The 21,298-nt window shown below is 40.5% G+C and overlaps 4 protein-coding genes across 4 annotated transcripts in view; 3 read left to right on the top strand and 1 right to left on the bottom strand.

Annotated features, from left to right (window-relative positions):
• The window catches only part of slc25a35 (solute carrier family 25 member 35), a 56,070-nt gene extending 50,991 nt beyond the window's left edge, over positions 1 to 5,079 (top strand). The window contains exons 5-6 of the mRNA XM_041052159.1: positions 192 to 326; positions 721 to 5,079. Coding sequence (XP_040908093.1) covers positions 192 to 326; positions 721 to 891 — 306 coding nt within the window. The 3' untranslated portion in view covers positions 892 to 5,079. The remainder of the gene's footprint in view (positions 1 to 191; positions 327 to 720) is intronic.
• A 738-nt stretch (positions 5,080 to 5,817) lies between these two features.
• LOC121190748 (mannose-P-dolichol utilization defect 1 protein-like) lies at positions 5,818 to 14,377 on the bottom strand. The gene is made up of 7 exons (XM_041051732.1): positions 14,259 to 14,377; positions 13,865 to 13,930; positions 13,357 to 13,489; positions 9,317 to 9,402; positions 8,055 to 8,170; positions 7,798 to 7,908; positions 5,818 to 7,692 (listed from the first exon to the last, which is right to left on the bottom strand). The coding sequence occupies exons 1-7, from the start codon at positions 14,347 to 14,349 to the stop codon at positions 7,573 to 7,575; spliced, it is 723 nt and encodes a 240-aa protein (XP_040907666.1). The 5' UTR covers positions 14,350 to 14,377; the 3' UTR covers positions 5,818 to 7,572.
• Positions 14,378 to 15,367: 990 nt separating this feature from the next.
• On the top strand, positions 15,368 to 17,154 carry LOC121190846 (transmembrane 4 L6 family member 5-like). The gene is made up of 5 exons (XM_041051863.1): positions 15,368 to 15,598; positions 15,755 to 15,820; positions 16,326 to 16,459; positions 16,550 to 16,736; positions 16,872 to 17,154. The coding sequence occupies exons 1-5, from the start codon at positions 15,422 to 15,424 to the stop codon at positions 16,878 to 16,880; spliced, it is 573 nt and encodes a 190-aa protein (XP_040907797.1). The 5' UTR covers positions 15,368 to 15,421; the 3' UTR covers positions 16,881 to 17,154.
• A 1,547-nt stretch (positions 17,155 to 18,701) lies between these two features.
• On the top strand, positions 18,702 to 21,206 carry tm4sf21a (transmembrane 4 L six family member 21a). Its single transcript, XM_041052174.1, has 5 exons — positions 18,702 to 18,981; positions 19,377 to 19,442; positions 20,431 to 20,564; positions 20,649 to 20,835; positions 20,997 to 21,206. Exons 1-5 carry the CDS (start codon positions 18,805 to 18,807, stop codon positions 21,003 to 21,005), a joined length of 573 nt encoding a protein of 190 aa, XP_040908108.1. The 5' UTR covers positions 18,702 to 18,804; the 3' UTR covers positions 21,006 to 21,206.
• The last annotated feature ends 92 nt before the right edge of the window (positions 21,207 to 21,298 follow it).

Genomic DNA, 21,298 nt, shown 5'->3' with positions numbered 1-21,298 from the left:
AGTTAAAATTGGCTGCACACATGGTGTTACCCTGGTGATGATATACCGGTCTAGTCTCACTGCACTGGTGCAGAGAGAGAGTTTGCTGCATCGTGTTGTTTCTCTCTTGTAGCATACTGCTACCTGAGCGTGTGCGCTCCATCATGTTGTTTGAGGTTGATGCCTCATAACATTATTTTATTTTTCCACAGGTTTTCCCAAAGGACAGCTGGTTGGTGGCCCTGAGCGCTGGCATGATCAGCAGTGTTGTGGTGGTGTTGGCTATGACACCTTTTGACGTGGTGAGCACAAGGCTCTACAACCAGCCTGTGGACCATCTGGGCAAGGTGACAGACCAACACGTTTAAGTTATAATTTCTAATATTTGATAAAAAACCAAGTTGTTTAGGTGTTAACTTTAATTGTAACTGGCACAATCTGCCATAATTTAGCCTCAAGACTTGCAGCTCCAGGCTACATTAGCTGCTACTAGTTTTAACACAGCCAATTCTCTGACTGAACTGTCAGTGGTCGAGTTATATTGTGGGTAATGTAGGCACCAGATTTTGACAAATATCTTGAACCATACCTTGTTGTCCTTTATGAGTCCAACTGTTTTAGATGTGCAAAGCTAAATCGGTGTACTACTGTTTTAAGGATTATAACAGAATAGGTAGTAACTGATCTCAAAGACATTAAGCCAATCAGATCTAGGCTGACTGTCTTTTTCTCATCTATAAGGGGCAGCTTTATAAAGGATTTGCAGACTGCTTTTCCAAGACGCTGAGGAAGGAGGGCTTGACAGGACTCTACAAAGGCTTGGGAGCTTCTTATTTCCGGCTCGGCCCGCACACTATTCTGTCTTTGTTCTTCTGGGATGAACTACGCAAACTGTACCAGCAGTTCAGATAACACCGGGGAGAAGGAGACTGGGAAATGGGTAACTCATTAAGCTCTTGAGTGCATAAGGTTAAATGAGTCCTCATTTAATGAGTTTACTATTATGAGGTAAAAGAAAAACCAGGAGATGCTCTCCTTTCTTAATGAGAGAGAGAGAAAGAGCAAAGGTAACATTTTACACTCCAATAAGAAAACACATCAGTAGAGTCAAAATACAATAAGAAGGAAGGTGAAAATGTCAAAACTGTAGTCAAGAGCTCTGAACTGTCCTGTCTGACAGATGCGAAAATGCACTTGGATTAGTCTCTGTAGCGTATGTGCTCAGATAAGATGATAACCTACACAGAAATTTTGAGAATATAATAGATTACATATACAGTATATTGTGTGTTCACTGGGGTAAATACATCAAACATCATGGCTCTTTTATAGCTCTTAAACTCTACAGTTACGTCATTCCAAAAGATATAAAAAAAATCTGCACTGAGCACAACTGTGTACCTTCTGGAGAAAGCATCGAATGTGGCTCACAGTTTGAAAACTTAATGTGCCAACAGCTATGAAATGATTGGTGCAACATAACCAGGTTTCAGCTTCTTTGTGCTTTGCCAACATAGGTAAAAATCTAAACCAGTATATTCAAAGGGAAACAGATATGTCGGTGTGATAATACAGTCTCATCAGGCTTGTATAGAAGTAGCACCGATGAAAATGTGAGGGCATCACAAATGACACATGCCACAGACTTGAACTGGCAGGAGGTGACGCAGAGTGTAATGTAGCAACAGAAGTAAGAAGTGCGTGGATGAGGGACTTCCTGTAAGCAACTTTGCCTTCAAGGTAACAAGTGTTCTCAAAGAGGTCCTGCTGATCACTCACCCAGTGGTGAGCCAGTCAGTACACACTCTTTTTATATTGTAAAAACAACATTTCTTCAAATTCACAGAACTTTATTTTAAGTTCTGGTTGAGATCATAAAGTTTCTAAACATGCCAGGTAAATGTGTGTCAAATTATGAATCTTCATATAGCTTAAATGAAAGAAGTGGAATAAGCTGACACAGAACATATAAAACAGTATGGAGAACGGTGGGTTTTCCATCCTTAACTGGAAAAAAGGGACTGTTTTTATAAGGATTAGAGGCAGCTCTTGGATCAAGACTTCCTTTCATGAATGACAGCATCTGTAGCAGACAAGAATCCCTCTGAAGTGTCAACATCAAATAGTGGAACAGCTAAAACAGGGTAAGCAAACTGAAAGCAAATTAAGTGTTAAGGAATGTTTGCTGTGCACACCCTTAGTGTGTTGTGATATTCAGCAAAACAAGCCATAACATTCATTACATAGTTAAAAAGTGGCTTTTTTAAAAAGAGATTAAGAGAAACAGCAGCTCAGTAAAATATGTCTCTGTTTTAACATTTTCATTAGTCGCTGGTGACAAAACGCAGCATATAAAGTTTGTTCGATAAATGCAAAGATTAGAATTTAAAAAATTGCTCTCAGCATCCACTGGACAACACTACCTCCACATTCTTTTTATGATTTTCGTCACATTAATTATTTCATTCTACAGTTTCCTCCTGTTTATTTATTAGTGAATATTGTACATATCCGTCAGTCTGACCGGACAGCACAGAGCATCTTCATTGTCAAAATTATTTATTTATTTATGTTTTATGGCTTGTCAAAAATTGGAATAAAACTGTGTTTTACTATTCCTCATGGACGTACCTCAAATAACTAGTTTGGTCTTGTCTCCTAGCACCTTAGGAGACTCCAAGCACCTTAGGAGACAAGACCAGGCTACCTTAGACATTTTTAGGTTATTATCAACATTTCCAAATGTAATGAGGTTTTCATAACTACAAAAACCCTTCTGCGTAAAGTGTGCTTCTCTTATATCATAATATAACCATAAAGCAATTTAAAAATCTGTTATAAATAGAAAACTAAATTAGCTGACTTTGAGTTATCATACTCATTTATGTCTAAGCTGCTGATCTCTGTCCTCTTGCCTCTGTGATTATTCAGCTGCTGACCAATTTTTAAACACACCGTGTTTGACCTCTTACACCGGTCAAACACAAGTCAGGTCAGGTCAGTGACAGAACAGATTACCAGTGCTGTATGACATCTGTGCTTTTTTTCCTGCTGTTTCAAAACATTGAAATTGGCTCATTCATCTGCGGTTACAAAATCTAAATGTTCACGCTGTATGTTTTGGCAAATTTGCTTCCTATCCCACAAGTAATATTATTATTATTTATTTTTATTAAGATCACCAGATCCTCGCTCAATATGAACAAAACGTTCAGTTAGGAGTTACCATAAGTTAGGAAACTCATTTTTGTTAAAGAAAAAAAAAATACATTTTTGCTAAAATTTCATTGTGATATGCTAGTTACAAAATGGTGTGCCTTAATCTTTCACCAGGAATAAAATTGTAATTTATGGGGTAATTTAGCTATGGCATAACTTTGAAAAACATTTTGTGAACTATTCAAGGAACAGTATATGACAACTGTGCCATCAGTCATTACTATTTACTTTCTAACAGTATGTTTATTTATTAGAACTGAAAAACACATGATTAATCTTGTCAGTGTGTTGTTATGGCCTTTGAAAAGTATTTCAGTTTGAGACAGAGACTTTTTTTTAAATCATCATTGGCACTCTTAAGATATGTAGGTATTGACATAAGCGAAGATTTGTTATCCACCAGATTATTCAGCTTTGTTCAGGGCTGGGGCAGATAAGTTAGCATTAACGTCATCTACACATTGTAAATACACATCATCCTGGTCAGCATGAGGCTACATCACAGTATAGGTTTACATTAAATGTAAAGGGTCCACTGAGTCCAGTTTTATAGTATTTCTATGAAGCCTGTACAGTTTAGCCCACTTGTGTGATTGCCATGAATGGTCACTGAACATTTTGAAATCTGAAATGATACAAAGCTGCTCTCTAATGTGTGAGCCAGGTTGGATGCTTTCTTGAACAATACTCAGAGTGTCAAGAATTTAACAGCTGTGAGCAATTTCAGTAGTGACTGCATATCTTTTAACATGAACGTGCAACATGTTCATGACACTGTAGCTAGATGACCACATCTGTCAACACAATTTCCATAACAGAAGAGAGGAAACTAATTTTACTTGAGTTTAGTATTTTGTATCATGAAGTTGAAGCTTTGGTCTTCTTGTATAAAGAATATTCCTGCAGCAAAGGTTGGCATTTTTGTACTTCTGAAGCAACTTTGTCTTCTCAGTGTTTTGACACTCAGTTGTATTGTCAACAATACAACTGAGTTCATTATTATTATTATTATTTTCTTATGTCTGTCAATTGAACAGTTTTTGGATTAATGTTGTAAGGTAAAATTCATCCAAATGGACAAGAGCACAGCTAAAGTATCAGCTGTATTGTATATTTCAAACAGTGACAGAACAATTATTGTTATTAAGGTAGATCAGACTGTGATGTCTTCCCCAGACCACATTATTAGATTCTGAAAGATGTCTTTGAAATAACAGCTCAGCCAGAAATTAATATTATCCAACAAACCCTGTTGTTTGTGCCAAACCTTTTGCCATTTGTTTAGGTCGCATCAGGCCAGCTGAACTATTTGTGGTGGTTCACATGCCAAAAAATGATGGCTCCTTAAAACCTCTTTTTGTTTTAGGCAGTAATTGGTCTTTCTAGCCAAAAGCTGACTTTAAAGACTCCTTTGTCAGATTTTATCCAATGGTGAAAAACATCAAAAATTACCTCAGATTCTTAACATGGTATGCTGCCTACTAATTTTGCCATTATGCCATTATGATAAAGCCATTTTTAATTATGCTATGAATTGAATGGAAACATGTTAACAGTGGTCTACAAGAACTACAACCTGAACAGTTACTGGTTAGTTTACAGAATTTAGGATCCTGAGAAATTAAAAATTAGGGAGAGAGTTTGGTGATAATGTCAAATAGATGCTCGACTCCGTTGCAGATATTTCCAGTGTACAGTCTCTGTTGACCTGTGTCCTGCATCATAAAACGTTGTCCTAAGAATTGAGCACTGTCAGTGAATGTTACATGCAGCAGCTTGGTAATGATTCATGAATGTACGACAAAATGCATTTCCTGTTATGGCCAGTCAATATTCCTGTGTAATGGACATGAAGAGCAAATAAATTATCTTTTTAGTGACTGACATTGTAGTGTTAACTACTTTGTATTGTATGGCCCGAATTACATGAGACAATGGAAAAATTGCCAATCTGATGAGGTTCATTTCCTCATCAGATTTCCAAGAATTGGAGTAATCTTCCCATCATTACATTCAAAATGACCCAAATGATGAATTTCCCAACCAGCTGATGGAATTGGAGAACAGGAAGTGTGAAAAGCATTTATCATGTGACCTCAAACAATTTTAAAGGTCATCGTCTTGTTTGACAGATTGTGTTTAGCAGGCAGAATGATTAGAAAGGAACAAATCATTTTGGATATAGGGAGGGTAAAAAAAATATTTCTCACATATAAGGGGGGAATTAAATATTTTTTGAACAAGACTAATGCCACCGCCCAGTTAGCTCAGTTGGTAGTGCACGAGACTCAATTTCCCGGGGTCATGGGTTTGAGCCCCACTCTGGGCAGCACCGCTTCCCATGTGGGAGGTGCCATAGGACTTTGGTGCATTGTGGACTGGGTGGCCTGGGCCTGGACCCAGACAAGCGGCAGATGACATGACTAATGACCAGAGAGCACTGACCAAACATGAAACAAGAACAGTAGCAGCTCTCTGCTTCTCTGACGTCGTTCTTTAACATGTTATTCATTCTTTAACTATGTTTACAGCACTGGGAATGTCTCGGGCCTGGGGCATGTTCACCTCACAGTGCTAAACTGGCAGTGATACTGCAAACATTAGATAATAGCCTGAGTTGTAACATGACTCCCAGAGGGAAACGTTGGAGGAGGAGAATTTTATGTACACACAGATAACAAACGCTTTTTCCAGTCTTGACATAAATGAAGGTGATAGCTCTGTTGTTTCTGTATACTTTCTCTTTCAAATCCCTGTGTTCTGTAGCAACATATCATTTTATTTACTAAGTGATCAGATATGAAATTTGAAAGTATCATTAAATTTAGTTCACAGTACAGTTCAACAGGTTAGAAAATCCATAAAATATGAATATGAAACACTACATGTATGTCTGTGTTCTGTAGGATGGAAACAAGGTTAATGTGTCCTTGTTGCGTGTGTGCAGCCACAGTCACTTGAGTGGGTCTTGGCAGAGCTCCTGCACATATCTGGAGTGTTACAAGGAAACACTGGACATTTTGTTCGGAGTGGTTGGAAATACTTGAACCTCAGAGGCCAGTCCAGAGGCCTCATTCATGAAAAGGTTCTTCCATCGAAATTGGGTGCTTAGAAAGAAACCTAAAAACATCAAACAGCTCCCTGGATATTTTTACCAACATGTAGGTAAATTGATTTACTAGATCTATCATAGTTCTTTTTCATGAAGCTTTCCCTTATTTACCTTCATTGTGACTCATTGTGAAGGTTGATGGTGTTCAATGTCAAACCTGTAGGAAAAATCTAAGCAGAGAAATTATTGACTAACACTCCTCCCTAAATAGGCCCTCAGACAGAAACTTAACCTGCAACTGCTCCAGTGAGCTGCTCAGTAGCTGACAAGACAAAGCTGAACTGTGTGTAAATGCCTGTGTAAGTAAGAAACAGCAGTTACGCTCATTAAACCTGGAAAAATATTTTTTGAAATAAAAAAAAACTGCATAGCAGCCTGATATACTTATTACTTAAGGATTTAGTTTTTTCTACAAATGAAGTCACATATTTTTAAAGGGCTATAAGAGAAACAATGAATCATATGATGCAAAATAGTAAAAGCAGAGGCTACCACAAAAATTCCAATTTTCCAGCTGGAATTACCATTATGGGGTTGGCACAGACATTTTCCCAGTCTGCAGTGCAAACAGCAAATCAGACACAAGATGAATATTTCATCAGCAGGGTGTTCCCTCAAACACAGGAAGGAACCAATCGCTGGCATCACCTGATCTGACTGAAGCCTGTGTGTTTACTTGCTAATGCTTGCCACATGACTGCGCCTCACCCCGGTTTTAAAGCCCTTATGTGCACTAGAAAGGACTGGTGAGAGTCTTTTGAAAATGTTTGGAGACTAGATGTGGAGGGTCAGTCAGTCAGTTTGTACCTAGAATGAAAGCAGTAAACTTTTGCTTCTGAAAATTTGAATGAATGCAAATTCATAAACAGTAACAGAGCCACTTTAGATACACCCATGAACCGAATGATTTATTTTACAGTCACTTGCCGCTTCCATTGAATTCTGTTTCCCCGAAAAGAGTGAAGTAGTTTTTACTTACATCACTAGATGGCGACAAACTATTTTTTAAATTCCCTCCACTTGTAATAACAGGAAACTAACAGTAAAACTGAACTTTAAATTGCATAAAGCTATTAAACTATTAAGCTATTAAAAGAACAGAGTGTAGCACACAGGCACCTAAGCACATAAAAACACTGTAAACATACTCTGCTATTTCAGCTCTGTATTTCAGTTACTGATGTGCCAACATGTAGCACAGAGTCACAGTATTTCTTAAAGACACATGTGCATATGAAGTGATTCGTCACCACCCTCTGCCTCTACTCACTCTTCTTTTTAGTTGCGGTGCTGCTCCTGTAACAGAGGACCTGGGCCAGGAGGACACAGCTAAGACAGGCTGACAGTATGTTTGGCAGAGTAGCCAATGAGGTTCCTGTCTCCTGTACACAAAGTTTAAAGCAAGTCAGTTAGTAAAGACAACAAGAACAGATTAGATTAGTTTAAAATATACAGTTGTGCAGCTGTGTTTATGTGTGACTGCATACCTGTAGAGAGACATAGACAACACCCAGAGAACCTGCCCACGTTAGAAACACAGACAGAGTGGACAGTTGGCCCGTGTGGCCATTACAGTAGTTAGCTCCAGCTTGGAGAACCTGGAAACAACAAATCCAACAATTAAATCCACTGTCCTCTGATAAGTTTGGACAGTTACTTCACAGTTCAAGTTACCAGGTCTTATTAATCATGGCATAATTCAGAAATTGAGCTGGACAGAGAAGATGAGCCACTGAGTTGCTACCTTGCTTGTAATTAAAGCTGCCAAACTGGATGCCTGCATCACTGAGACCACAGCTGCAGCTGCGTAGGAGCCCAGGAGGAACATTACACCACTGTAAGCCAATAGGAACAGCAGTCCTGCCACATGAACAAAAAAACAGGATAAAAGATGTATGAGGTGGTAGAAATTTATTACCTAAAATGGATGATTACTTACAAAATTCAACAGGAATATTTTATTTGCCATCTAAATTAAAACAGCTCTTCATCAACATGTTTTAAAAGCAGTGATGTAATTGCTCTTCCAACAAAAGGTCACTGTGAAAAGTTTATGAGTCGATTGGTAACAAACACCACAAGGTGGTGCTCCAGGAAAGACCTGACCAAACATGAAAACAGGAAGACAGTGTGAATGTTCATCACCTGAAACTCTGCTGTCAGCTGATAAAAACATTCTTCACATTCAGCAATGATTCAACAACACTGGGACCACTGTCATCCAGTCATTGCTTAATGTGTTTTAACAGAATGTTTTCACACTAATGAATTGTGCACTTTAAGGCTTTTATTCCATGTTCCATGCAGGATATTCAGGGCCATTTCAAAATTACTCGGATGAATGCTGAAAATACACAGAGCTTGTTAACTATACTCAGACCTTTTATGACAACTGTAAGTAAAGTTTAAGGCTTCTGTTGTGTTTGACCCATGGGATTACTTCCCTAAAATGTCTCACAAAAGTTCACATCTGTATAGAAGTAGTCATGAGTATTGCAGCAGTGTGACTTTTTATTTTATTACTAAACATGTTCATAATCTGTGCGTTCTAAAACTATGTCAGTGCCTCATGTTTCTTAAATTTAACTACAGTTCTGACTTGCACCATAAGATTACTGGACATATGATAATTCCATGAACGTGAGAAAGTATTTTGGTGAAAAAGTGGCTTGTATTAAGCCCTTGCTTCTAAGTCTGAATCCACGCTCAACATGTAAAACATCAAGGGAAGTTTTTTCCTGGTTGGCTAGGGATAATCAAGTATATTTGTATGTACAAGGAGATGAGTTATACAGCTCTTGTTAAATCTATGTCCAGTTCAGCTCTTTGAGTAACTAAGCAGAACGTCTGATAAGTAAGTAATAACTTCTGTGTTATTTCTGTTTTGGGTAATTGAAAGTTGCAAGTCAGCAATTTTTTTATATGTATGCTAGAATGACACCAGCTGTATCCTGAAACTGTTATTTGCAATGTGCATTTGTAAAATTTGCAGGTATGTGTGCTAACCTGTGAGAGTGTCACCACGATAATGCAGGATGAGGAAGACAATCGCAGATGTCTGGGCCAACGTGAAGAGCCTCTCAGCCCAGGCACTGTGGAGCAGTTCAAGTAAAACACATGTAAGTATACATGTATGATAAGAGATACATACAAGTCACCTACAAAACAGAAAATACTTTCTACTCAGAGACTGACCCCTATATAATGTATGGATACTGATGGACCCACTTTGAACTTGTGATGAGGTATGCAGGATTAATCTTTTGTATCTATTACAGGGGTCTTCAATGTTTTTCAGGCCAAGGACCCTGAAACTGATGGAGAGATGGAGCAGGGACCCCCTAACCCCCTCCACCTTGCTAATATGTTCAATTCATATTAAAATTCTCATTAAAACAGATGGCGGCGCCCTGTTCGGCTGCGGCTGCATGGGCTCGCGACAGTTATGGACATTTCTACCGAAACTTGCCATCTAGGACCGTGAATCCAGTCAGTACTCAGCAGAGTAAAGTGTACGATCGCCAGCAGCTGCTTGATTTACGACCATCCAGCAACTTCGGCTTTGTAGACACGACAACACTGGAGCGTTTACGTAGCCTCGGAGCGCTACGCCGGCTAGACCCAGCGGTCTGTGGAGCAGCGGATTCGTCAAGCAGCAACGGCCGACAGCGGAGCAAGCGGAGGCGGTGTGACCGAAGGCGGAAGCGGGGCTGTCGAGGAGGGCTAACGGCTAAGCTAAAAGCTAAACCCTACAAAACGCCGCTTCCATCCATCTTCCTCTCCAACGTCCGCTCCCTAGAGTCTAAAATAGACCATCTCCAGTTGGACTTAACATCTAAACGGGAGTTAAGGAACTGCTGTGCCATCATTCTGACAGAAACCTGGCTAAACTCATCAATCCCGGATAACGCTGTTAGCATCGGGGGGCTAGCTACATTCCGCGCCGACAGGAGCAGCGCACTCAGCGGTAAATCCAGAGGTGGCGGCTTGTGTATTTACATCAACAACAACTGGTGTAATAATGCTAGATCTGTCTCCAGTCACTGCTCACCGGACATTGAGCTCTTGACTGTGAACTGCAGACCATTCTACCTGCCCAGGGAGTTTACTGCTGTGATCATCACTGCTGTGTACGTGCCCCCCAGCGCTAACACCAAGGAGGCTATGAGTGTTCTTTACCGGACTATCAGTGAGCTGCAAACTGCCCACACGGAGGGCATTTTTGTTGTTGCTGGCGACTTCAACCAAGCAAACATGAAATCTGTCCTCCCTCACTTTCACCAGCATGTGGACTTTGCAACCAGGGGAATGAACACTTTAGACAAAGCCTACACTAATGTCAAGGATGCATTCAAAGCAGCCCCCCGCCCCCATATCGGCTCGTCTGACCATCTATCTGTTATGCTAATCCCAGCATACAAGCCCCTGCTGATCCGGGAAAAACCCACCGTTAGGCAGGTGAGGAAGTGGTCTGGGGGGGCCATGGAGGCACTGCAGGACTGTTTTGAGTGCACAGACTGGGACATGTTCAAAGAGGCTGCAACATACAACAACCAAACTGACATTGATGAGTATGCCATGTCTGTGTCAGCCTACATCAACAAATGCATGGATGACGTCAGTGTCATAAACAGCATCACCACCAGGGCCAATCAAAAACCCTGGATGTCTGAGGAAGTACGCAGAATGCTGAAGGCTCGGAACTTAGCCTTTAAGTCTGGCGATAAGGAGGCTCTGAAGACTGCCAGAGCCAACTTAAACCGTACCATCAGACTTGCTAAACGTACTTACAGCCAGAAAGTACAGGACTTCTTCAATGACCCCACGAACACCAGGAGAATGTGGCATGGCTTACGGACCATCACTAGCTACAAGACCGCCCCTCCTGCGTGTGGAAATGACACTGACTTCCTCAATGACCTGAATAACTTCTTTGGAAGGTTTGAGGCACTAAACAGCACCCCTGCAGAGAAAGGAGTCCCTCTGCAGGAAGAAACAGCATTGTGTCTTGCCTCAGCTGATGTGCGGAGAACCCTGAAAAGAGTCAAGACCCGCAAGGCCCCAGGCCCTGACAACATTCCTGGACGAGTGCTCAGGGAATGTGCTGATCAGCTGGCTTGTGTCCTAACGGACATCTTCAACACCTCACTGAGCCAAGCCAAAGTTCCAACGTGCTTCAAGGCTGCAACCATCATTCCAGTGCCCAAAAAGACACACATCACCTCACTAAATGATTTCCGGCCTGTTGCACTCACCCCCATCATGATGAAGTGCTTCGAGAGACTGGTGAAGGACCACATCATCTCCAAACTCCCCCCCACATTCGACCCGCTCCAGTTTGCCTACCGGCCAAACCGCTCCACAGAGGATGCCATCTGCTCCGCTCTTCACCTGAGCCTGACACACCTGGAGGAGAAGAACACGCATGTGCGGATGTTGTTCCTGGACTTTAGTTCAGCATTTAATACTATCATCCCACAGCATCTGGTGGGCAAACTGGGACTCCTGGGCTTTAGCACTCCCCTGTGCAACTGGCTGTTAGACTTCCTCACTGAAAGACCACAGTCAGTGCGGGTCGGCAAGAACTCCTCCAGCGTCATCACTCTCAGCACAGGCTCCCCCCAGGGCTGTGTCCTGAGCCCTCTGCTGTTCACTCTGATGACACACGACTGTGTCCCAAGGTCTGCCACTAACCATATTGTGAAGTTTGCCGACGACACGACAGTGGTGGGCCTCATCAGAGATGATAACGACCTGGCCTACAGAGAGGAGGTGGAGCAGCTGGTGAGATGGTGTGAAGGCAACAACCTGATCCTGAACGTTGACAAGACCAAAGAGATCATCGTGGACTTCAGGAAGATCCAGCCCAGTCACGCTCCTCTCCTCATCAACAACTCGGCCGTGGAGGTGGTCAGCAGCACTAAGTTTTTGGGGGTGCACATCACAGACGACCTCACGTGGTCGGTGAACTCTGCGTCTCTGGTTAAGAGGGCACAGCAGCGCCTGCACTTCCTGAGACGGATGAAGAGAGCCCACCTGCCCCCACCCATCCTCACTACATTCTACAGGAGTACTGTAGAGAGCATCCTCACCAGCTGCATCTCTGTGTGGTGTGGAGGATGCACTGCTGCAGACTGGAGGAATGTGAGGAGAGTGGTGAGGACAGCTGAGAAAATCATCGGGAGCTCCCTTCCCTCTGTGCAGGACATTGCTTCTCAGCGCTGTGTGTCCCGGGCCAGCAACATCATCAAGGACGCCTCACACCCTCACCATAGACTTTTTTCACTCCTACCCTCCGGAAGAAGATTCTGCAGCATCCGGTGCAGAACCACTAGGTTCAGGAACAGCTTCTTCCCCCTCGCCATCAGACTTTTAAACTCTTAGATTCTTAAATCCATAGACTGCACTACTGTCTCTTTCAATCACCGTATTGCACTTTGCACTGTTTTTTTTACTGTATTTATATTTTACCTGTGTTTATAGTCCTTATTTATTCATTTCTATTGCTTATTTCCTCATTTCACTGTCTACATGCCATATCCTTTATCTTTTTATACTGTTGCGAGTAAAATGCAACGAAATTTCGTTCTGTATACATTGTATACCTGAATGACAATAAAGTCTGTCTAAGTCTAAGTCTCTAAGTCTAATTAACATGTTTTTAAAGACATTTAAATTTGTGGGGAAAAAATGGGGGGAAAAAAATAAAAAATAGATTTAAAAATTGTCTAATCAACCAAAAACTTCACGACCCCCCTGCAGTACTTCTGCGGACCCCCTGTTGAAGACCTCTGATCTATTGCATCAATAAGAATTGGGAAGTTTGCAACATGCATATAAATTAAAACCTGTGACACTTCTGTCACTCAATGACTCGCTGTCTGAAAATGACAGTGAATCAGCATTTCTCTCGTCTTGTAACACCTGTGGCTTTGAAGAAGGCAACTAGGCGTTGCTAACCTGGTTTGATCAAAGTGAACCTGCAATGACAACTCAACCACTGAGTGTAAGACGTGGTCTATGACTTATGGCTGTCAAATACATACAAGAGTGGGAAGTTGTTGGCCATGGCGTACACAACAGGACATGAGAAAGCGTAAAGTTGTAGCAGGACAGAGGGCAGACTCAGGCCGTCTGCACTTCCTCTCCACAGTATCTTCAGCAGCTGTGTTATCTGTGCTGCAGGGAGACAACAGACAGGGAGGTGAGGGTGGAGGAGGTGCAACACCATCATCAACTCAGGACGGAAGATTTGGTAGTTTCACAGTCAAACAAATTAGCAATCAATATGTAGACAGTGTAGTTAATCACATCAAGAAGATCGCTGTGTCAAAAAGATCCAATAAAGATTTCATAATGTAAAGAAGAATTAGTGAAATAATACATGATGTGATGTGATGAAGTTAGGAGTTTTTTTTCCTCATTATCTTAGAAAACCTCCAATGTGCGCATGTCAGTGGGGTCACTGTTATTTATCAGTTAGTTGTTTATGTCCTGCTTTTTCTGCTGTCACGTGATTAAATCAGGTAGGTATAGGCTGAGGTAAAGTCTTACCCAGGAATGTGTCCAGTAAGATCCAAAATCCAGCGATTTTATTCAGCACAAACTTTAGACACGGCACTGGGGCATAAATGAAAAAAGTTAAAAACAACCACAGCAGATGTTCGACCTCTGCAGGGATCTATTGCTGGATAACACTGTCAGAGACCTCTCGTGAGCCTAAAACGTGATTTTGTGAAAGAGTAACGGAAATAATAGCCCACGTGGATCACATAATGTCAAAGTTTTAGGTGTTTACAAAATAAGTTCGCAGTGTTGCAATCCAAGCAACTCTGCAGGAGAAGCGTAAAAACATCTCCCACTCCCTCCACTCCTCCCGCCCACATCTGGAAAGATTTCTCGCAACATTTCACCTCTGTCAGATTTCACTGCGAAATTTAAGTCTCACCGTGCAAGTGAAAGTTGACGAAAAGCTCCTCATAGCATTTTTCTGGCATTAAATAGGTAACCAGGAACTCTTTGACGGGAGACGTAGCCATGATCGTGGTGTCGGCTGTAGGAGGAATGATCCCCGGTAGTTGGGAGGGGGGGTTGTGGGGGGGTGCGTTCAAAGGTTCCCCAATATTTACAGGGCGAAAAGAACACAGAGCCCGGACCTCTTAGGGTCTCTCTGAGGTATGTGTGGGAAGTCCACTGCTACAAAACAAACAGAAACAACTCTCAGTCCACTCATTCTTTGTTGGAAAAATGTTTCTCTGTGGAGGTTTACAGACAAGACACTACACTGACACAGTGCTGGTATTCAAAAATGTCATCCAGACAGGTTTTATGTTTATTTATTAATTTGTGTCTGTTTTTACAAAAAAAAAAAAGGTAAATAATTACCCAGATAACATGTTTTTAGAAATGTTTGCCGTGTGTTAAAAGTATCCACACTCTTTGCTGCTGCTTTCCACATTGTGGTCAGGCGCATCCTGTTTGCTTGCACACTGAATATCAAGATAAACACCAGGCCATGAAGGGCAAAAATGGGACAAAATTGACAATTTCCATTTTTTCCTGAGGTTGCATCCATCTTTAGTTCGGCAGTTGTGAAGACAACTTTATGTTACAGAGTGAATAAAGTCCTTTCGAGTTAAACAGATTGATAAGTTTTGATTGTTCTCCCTACTCATGTAAGACTGCTGGATTAAAACTACAGCGAGTACAATTTACACACAAAAAGTTATTTAACTACATGTAATAAATTACATTTCAGTCTGTTATTAATCACCTAGTTACATCTCCCATGTGTCTTTTTTCTCTTCTGTTTTGGCCAAATATTCACCATTTACTGTAAAAATTTTTGTACCGGACTCTATTTTTGTCACATAAAAAATTATTTGGATTGCTCCAGTCTGCCTACAATTCATCATCTACCAGGCTTCTCAGCAACCTTCACATCCAATCAATTCATCATCACTAATAGTGTTCAGCTGCCAGTGCAAATACATTTCCCTGTTTGGGTCATTTTCAAGTAGGCCTGTTCTTCTCTGGAAACAGGAAGGATCTGACTGAAAAACTAGTGAACGAGAGGTTTTGCAGCAGTTAGTTAGTCTTCTCTCTGACAACATGTGTACTGGAAAATGCTCCTATTGCATTGCTGTTAGTCTGTACCCGTTAGTGCTCATCTCCATCATCTGTAACATTGTGTTGTTCTTTCCTGGTGGGGACGTCAAGTACGCCAAAGATGGACATATTACCGAGGAGGTGAAATACATGGGGGGACTCGTTGGAGGTGGTTTAATGGTGAGTTGTCTTTTCTCTAGTCTGTTGTCTTTTGAAAAGCAAGTCCACAAAACTTGACTGATGACTGACTTCTGTGCAGAATTGTTTCAACTAAACTTATGAATTATTTTAAATGTATTTTATGTTGACACTGCGTCTAATTTCCTGTCACTGCAGGTGGTGATCTCAGGAATTTACATCCAAACGACTGGAGGACAGGGGTGCTGCGGGAATCGCTTTGGGGTGAGTTGGTTGGAAGTAGACATTTCAAGTGCTCAGTGAAAGATAAAGGAAAAAGTCAGCAAGGCAGTGAGAGTACCCTGAGTTAACATCATTTTTGACTATTATGTCAAGAATGAACTGTCACAAGCTGAGAAAAAAAACACATGCTGAGTAGTGCTGCATCACCACTGCTCAACATTTAGGTCCTCTTGAGATAGATGATGTAGAACCACAGCGCAGGACATTTCTCCTTTTTTATTTTTCAAAAACAACATTAACGAGACCCACACAACAGGCTTTACCCGCAATCATTTTTAAACTCACAACAATTAAACAATTAAATAGAGATCAGTAACAGAAGAATGTGAGGAAGGTGATAAGAGATACAAATTTCCTTAAATTCATAAATAATTAATTCAAAATAAACGGGGACAAAACATTAAGACCAAGACTTCAGTGTTGATACATTATTTCTAAAACGGCAAAAAAATGTTTCTGACCTTCAGTTCTCCTTTTACTTCTGAAGATGTTCTTATCGATCATATTGGCTGCAGTGGGTGTGACTGGTGGCTTGTACAGTTTTATTGTGGCTGTGCTTGGTCTGAGCAATGGGCCGCTCTGCAAAGTCAAAGGGACATGGACAACACCTTTTAAAGACAGGTGAAAGATAAGAGATAATTGTTTTATGATGACATTTGTTAACATCATGAAGTTCAGGTCACTTATAAACCCCCTTTTTTTTTAACATAGTAATTTGACCTACCTGACTAACCACAAGTCCTGGCAAGAATGCTCTGAGCCCAAGAACGTGGTGCAGTTCAACATCGGACTGTTCACTACTCTGTTGGCAACCAGCATTGTGCAGATGTTGCTCTGCGCCATTCAGATGATCAACGGCTTCTTTGGCTGCTTGTTGGGAACCTGCAACAAAAAAGAGGTAAAGACAAAGGTCACACTTCACGAAACCTGACTCCAGACACATAAGTTGTGTAATTTGAGAGAATCTTAACTTCAGTTCCATTCTCTTTTTTCTTGTTCTGTTTTTTTTGTTTATTTGCTTTTTAACTTACAGCAATCATAAGTTCCTGGTCAGAAGGCTTCTGCTCATTTGTACCACTTCTGAAGAGCTGACTGGCTCTCCCAGCTGGAGGCTAAGAGTAGTGATCCTGGCTGCGTCTGAATAATATTATCTCTTTGAAATTGTTGCTGTGTTTGGTAACAGATTTAGAAATTTTCCTTGTAGTGTATTTCATGATGCTTCACGCCGCAGTGTGTTAGGGTACGTTGTGATAAGTATTAAAAATAATTCATGCTAATCGTACATTGAATTTTAAACAAACCGGTTTAAAATAAAAGCTTCTGATCCACTGCTACATTACTTTGTTGTGTTTTATCATTTCTATCAATATTTGCCTCATTGTGCCTTATAGTGAAAACAGTAAATACCTGGGTGATTGCTACTGAAATAAAATACAGGACAAAGTTCTTCTTCATTGACACATTTTACACAGACTGTATGACGACAATAAACATCACTCATTCTGAATCAGCACTAATATTGATATAAATGTTACAGGGTCATATAAACTTATTGTTGCAGATCTGGCTTGAGTGGGCAACAATATAATAATAATTTAAATGAGTGGCTTTAAATGAAAAAGTTGGGCAGCCTCTCAGGGTCACAAATCAAAACTGAAACATGATAATTATCATTTCTGGCATTATTTCACCCCACACAAGCCAATGGAGAATTAATTATATGTTTATTTATTTATGTGTTTATTCGTTTCTTTGTTTGTTTCTATGTATTTCCAATGCAGTTGCAAACATCAGACTGCTAAAAGGCAAGGCTGAATCTGTCTGTTTGGTTTTGATTGGTCCAAAGTCTATGTTAAATTAGATGTAGTTCTGGTGATGAGAGAAAACAAAGGAAATAATCCTAAACTCATCAAGAATAAGGAATTTACCTTTAGATGTCCTATACTAAATATATCTTTTTTTCCTCATCGCTCTATGTTTTCAATGAAACTGTCATTCTGGTTGTGAATCTGTACTAAGTAAAAGTGGCTGAATATTCTACTAAATAATGGGCTGAAACAATAGCCTACTACCCGTCATGGGAGGAAGCAAACTCCAAGTCAGTTGAATGTGTTTCAAATTTACAAGTGATAAGAAAAGAGTTAACATTGCCTCGCCCAAGCGTTGCTAGGGAACATCATGTTTTGGGAAGCGTGGCTTCTTCTTCTTTTCTTTCTTTTTTTTTTTTTTAATTTCAGAATGTCTTCAATTTACTGATATAAAGTGGAAATGACTGCAGTCAACTATTACAGAAACTAAAAAACGTAGCATGCCTGGTCAGTGTTTAACCACAAACAATGTGTAGATGTCAATGAAACATTGTTCTTGCTCCACTTAACAAAGTCTAAAGTCCAACCGTGCTGTGATCCTGGAGCCATAGTGTCAATACATCAGCAGTGTACTGTATGCAGTAGGTGGACTAAAAACAAGTCCCTCACAATAAATCTTTGCTTTCTAATTAATAATTTAGTAGCACTTAATTTTAATACAACAGCATAAAAGAGACCAAGATTAACAACGACAAGGATTTTTGAAGATCTGGTCACTAAGCAAAACATAGGTATGTAACAGTGATGTGACCACGGACACATGTGACTCAGATGACCTGAATGCATTCACATCTTTAACCAGAAAACATGTGCATCTGCAAATTATCTCTAATAACACAACAAAACAAGCGCTGTCTCTCAGAGCCACCATGGAATGAGTCACATTTACTTCTGGAGCCTATCCCAGGCTCTGTTTGCTCATGTTATCGGACTCTCGTTACAACCTCCCACACCCTAACATCACTCACAGTATATAGTCTCCATTACATGTGCAAATACATTTCCATGTGGAGCTACTCTTGTCTGGAAACAGGAAGGATCTGACTGAAAAACTAGTGAACAAGAGGTTTTGCAGTAGTTAGTCTTCTCTCTGACAACATGTGTACTGGAAAATGCTCCCGTTGCATTGCTGTTACTCTGTACCCGTTAGCGGTCATTTCCATCATCTGTAACATTGTGTTGTTCTTTCCTGGTGGGGACGTCAAGTACGCCAAAGATGGACATATTACAGAGGAGGTGAAATACATGGGGGGACTCGTTGGAGGGGGTTTAATGGTGAGTTGTGGACTATGGGCAACTGTAAATTCCATTTTGTGAGTGCAGCCTCAGAAAAACGTTATTTTCATATGCAAAGCATAAACTGTAAAAATACTGGCTTTATATGGTCTATTGGATTTTATCTGAAGTGCAGTGGCCAGCTGTTCTGTTCTGAGTCCTACTTTTGCTCTTCAGGAGCTATTTTGTGCTGCATCATACTCACATGAGACAAATCAAAATCTGACTGAAGCAAACTCTTAAACGCCTAATGAATTTAGTGCCGTCTGACTGGAGACTGACTACCACAGTCTCATTTAACATATTCTACAAGCTTTTAGTTATCAAGATTAAGTGAGAACGTTGAATTAAAACTGAATTTCCTATTAACTATCGACCCATCTATCCTGTTACAGGTGTTGTTGCCAGCACTCTACATCCACTTAACTGGAAAACAGGGCTGCTGCGGAAATCGCTGTGGGGTGAGTCAGTAACCACAATAGATTAGAGGTTTCCGGTGCTCAGTAAAAGATGATGGCTGGTTTGAAGTATGAATAATTCACAATATAAACTACACTCCACAGTGTATGTAAGAAAAACACACACACCTTCTCCAACTGACTAAGTCAAATATAAAGTAGATTTGAATTCTGAAAATTGTCAGGAAACAGTTCAATACAACATGAGCAGTGGAAATAGACAATGATCGGAAAAATTTGTTTGTATAGACGCACAATGTGATGGCGACATGTTAATAAAACAGCGCAACAACACAATAACTCTAAAATAAGACTTTAAAATGTCTCTTGTAAATGTATCTTTCAAACTTTGCCTGAAAAGTTACTAAATTCCAGTATTTAATGGAGGTTAGTCACGCTAAGTTTATGCTGGGAGGTGTTGTCGACACACACCGTGATAAATCATACAACAGTACGTCTCTCTTTCTTGATTCAAAAAGATAATTTACAAGTTGAAGGCACGCACATAAGGCTTAATGAGATGTGTTTTATACTCTAAATGCCACATATACAAATTATCACATGCCTTTTTCAAAATAAAATCCAGATTAGGAATTTGTGTGCGATGGATTGTTTTTCTTCAGGTTGTTAAGAAGTTGTTAAAATGCTGATGCAAAGTGTAGTTGCAGCATGATAAATGCAGTACAGTAAATAAAGAGTTAATGTTATGTGGAAACAGGAAGCCGTTTCCCACAGAAGGATGTGAAGCATAATTATACCTTGATTTAGCTTTAGTGTGAGGGAAAATCACAACCAAAACACTGGCTGAGTAAATGTAAAAAGTGTGAGAGGTAAAACAAATGTCAGTGGAAAACTGAGAGCATGCTCCTACCCACAAATACCCCATTTATCAATGGCACGCAAAAGTAGAGTGGGAGTGGGCTAAGTGTGGGCATGTCTTAAACTCCAAGAGAAATATTACTAACCTTTGCTTATTGTTTCACCTCTGCAGATGTTCTTGTCCATTGCTTTCGCTGCAGTGGGTGTGGCTGGTGCCCTGTACAGTTTCATCGTGGCAGTTCTCGGTTTGCAAAACGGACCCCTCTGCAAAGTCCTTCTGATTTGGACAACACCTTTTAAAAACAGGTGACACACAGGAGTAACTTTCTGACGAGAACACAAATGTTTCTGAAAACCTGATCATTCATCAAAACCTTTTGTTTCGCACAGCGACCACAGTTACCTGACCGACAACACATGGTGGGGAAGATGCACAGAGCCTAAGAACATTGTGCAGTTTAACATTGGCCTGTTCGCTACTCTGCTGGCCACAAGCTGTCTGCAGCTCATTCTCTGTGCCATTCAGATGATCAACGGGCTCTTTGGCTGCTTGTGTGGCACCTGCAACAACAAAGGGGTAAAATGAAGCTGAGCTATCTCAAAGGAAATAGATGGAATAAGAACACTGTCAGCTTTTTCAGCGTTAATGTTACTCAGGGATTTCTCAAATAGTTTAATTTCTGAAAATTTTAACTATATTTTTGTGTTTTCCTTCTTTTTTTTCTTTTATACTTACAGCCACTGTGAGCTCCTGGCAGTTGACTGGCGCTCCCTGCTGGACGACTGAGGAGTCTTCCCAGCTGCATCTGCATAAAATATTCACTTGGAAATTGCAGTTGTGCCTATTTGACAATAGATTTTTATATATTTTGTGTGTATGTCATAGGGCTTCATGGTGTTAAGTTAACCAACACAAAAATCATAAATACACGGCAGTGTAATGTGTTTCATTATATTTACTATTTTACAATAATATTAAACTTTTGATATACTGTACTTTTCAGTCAAAAATAACCACCTTCAAAAGACAGTGAGTAAAA

This window comes from Toxotes jaculatrix, chromosome 12, assembly GCF_017976425.1.
Source record: "Toxotes jaculatrix isolate fToxJac2 chromosome 12, fToxJac2.pri, whole genome shotgun sequence".
Taxonomy (NCBI): domain Eukaryota; kingdom Metazoa; phylum Chordata; class Actinopteri; family Toxotidae; genus Toxotes; species Toxotes jaculatrix.
This window is presented reverse-complemented; position numbering and strand designations above follow the sequence as displayed.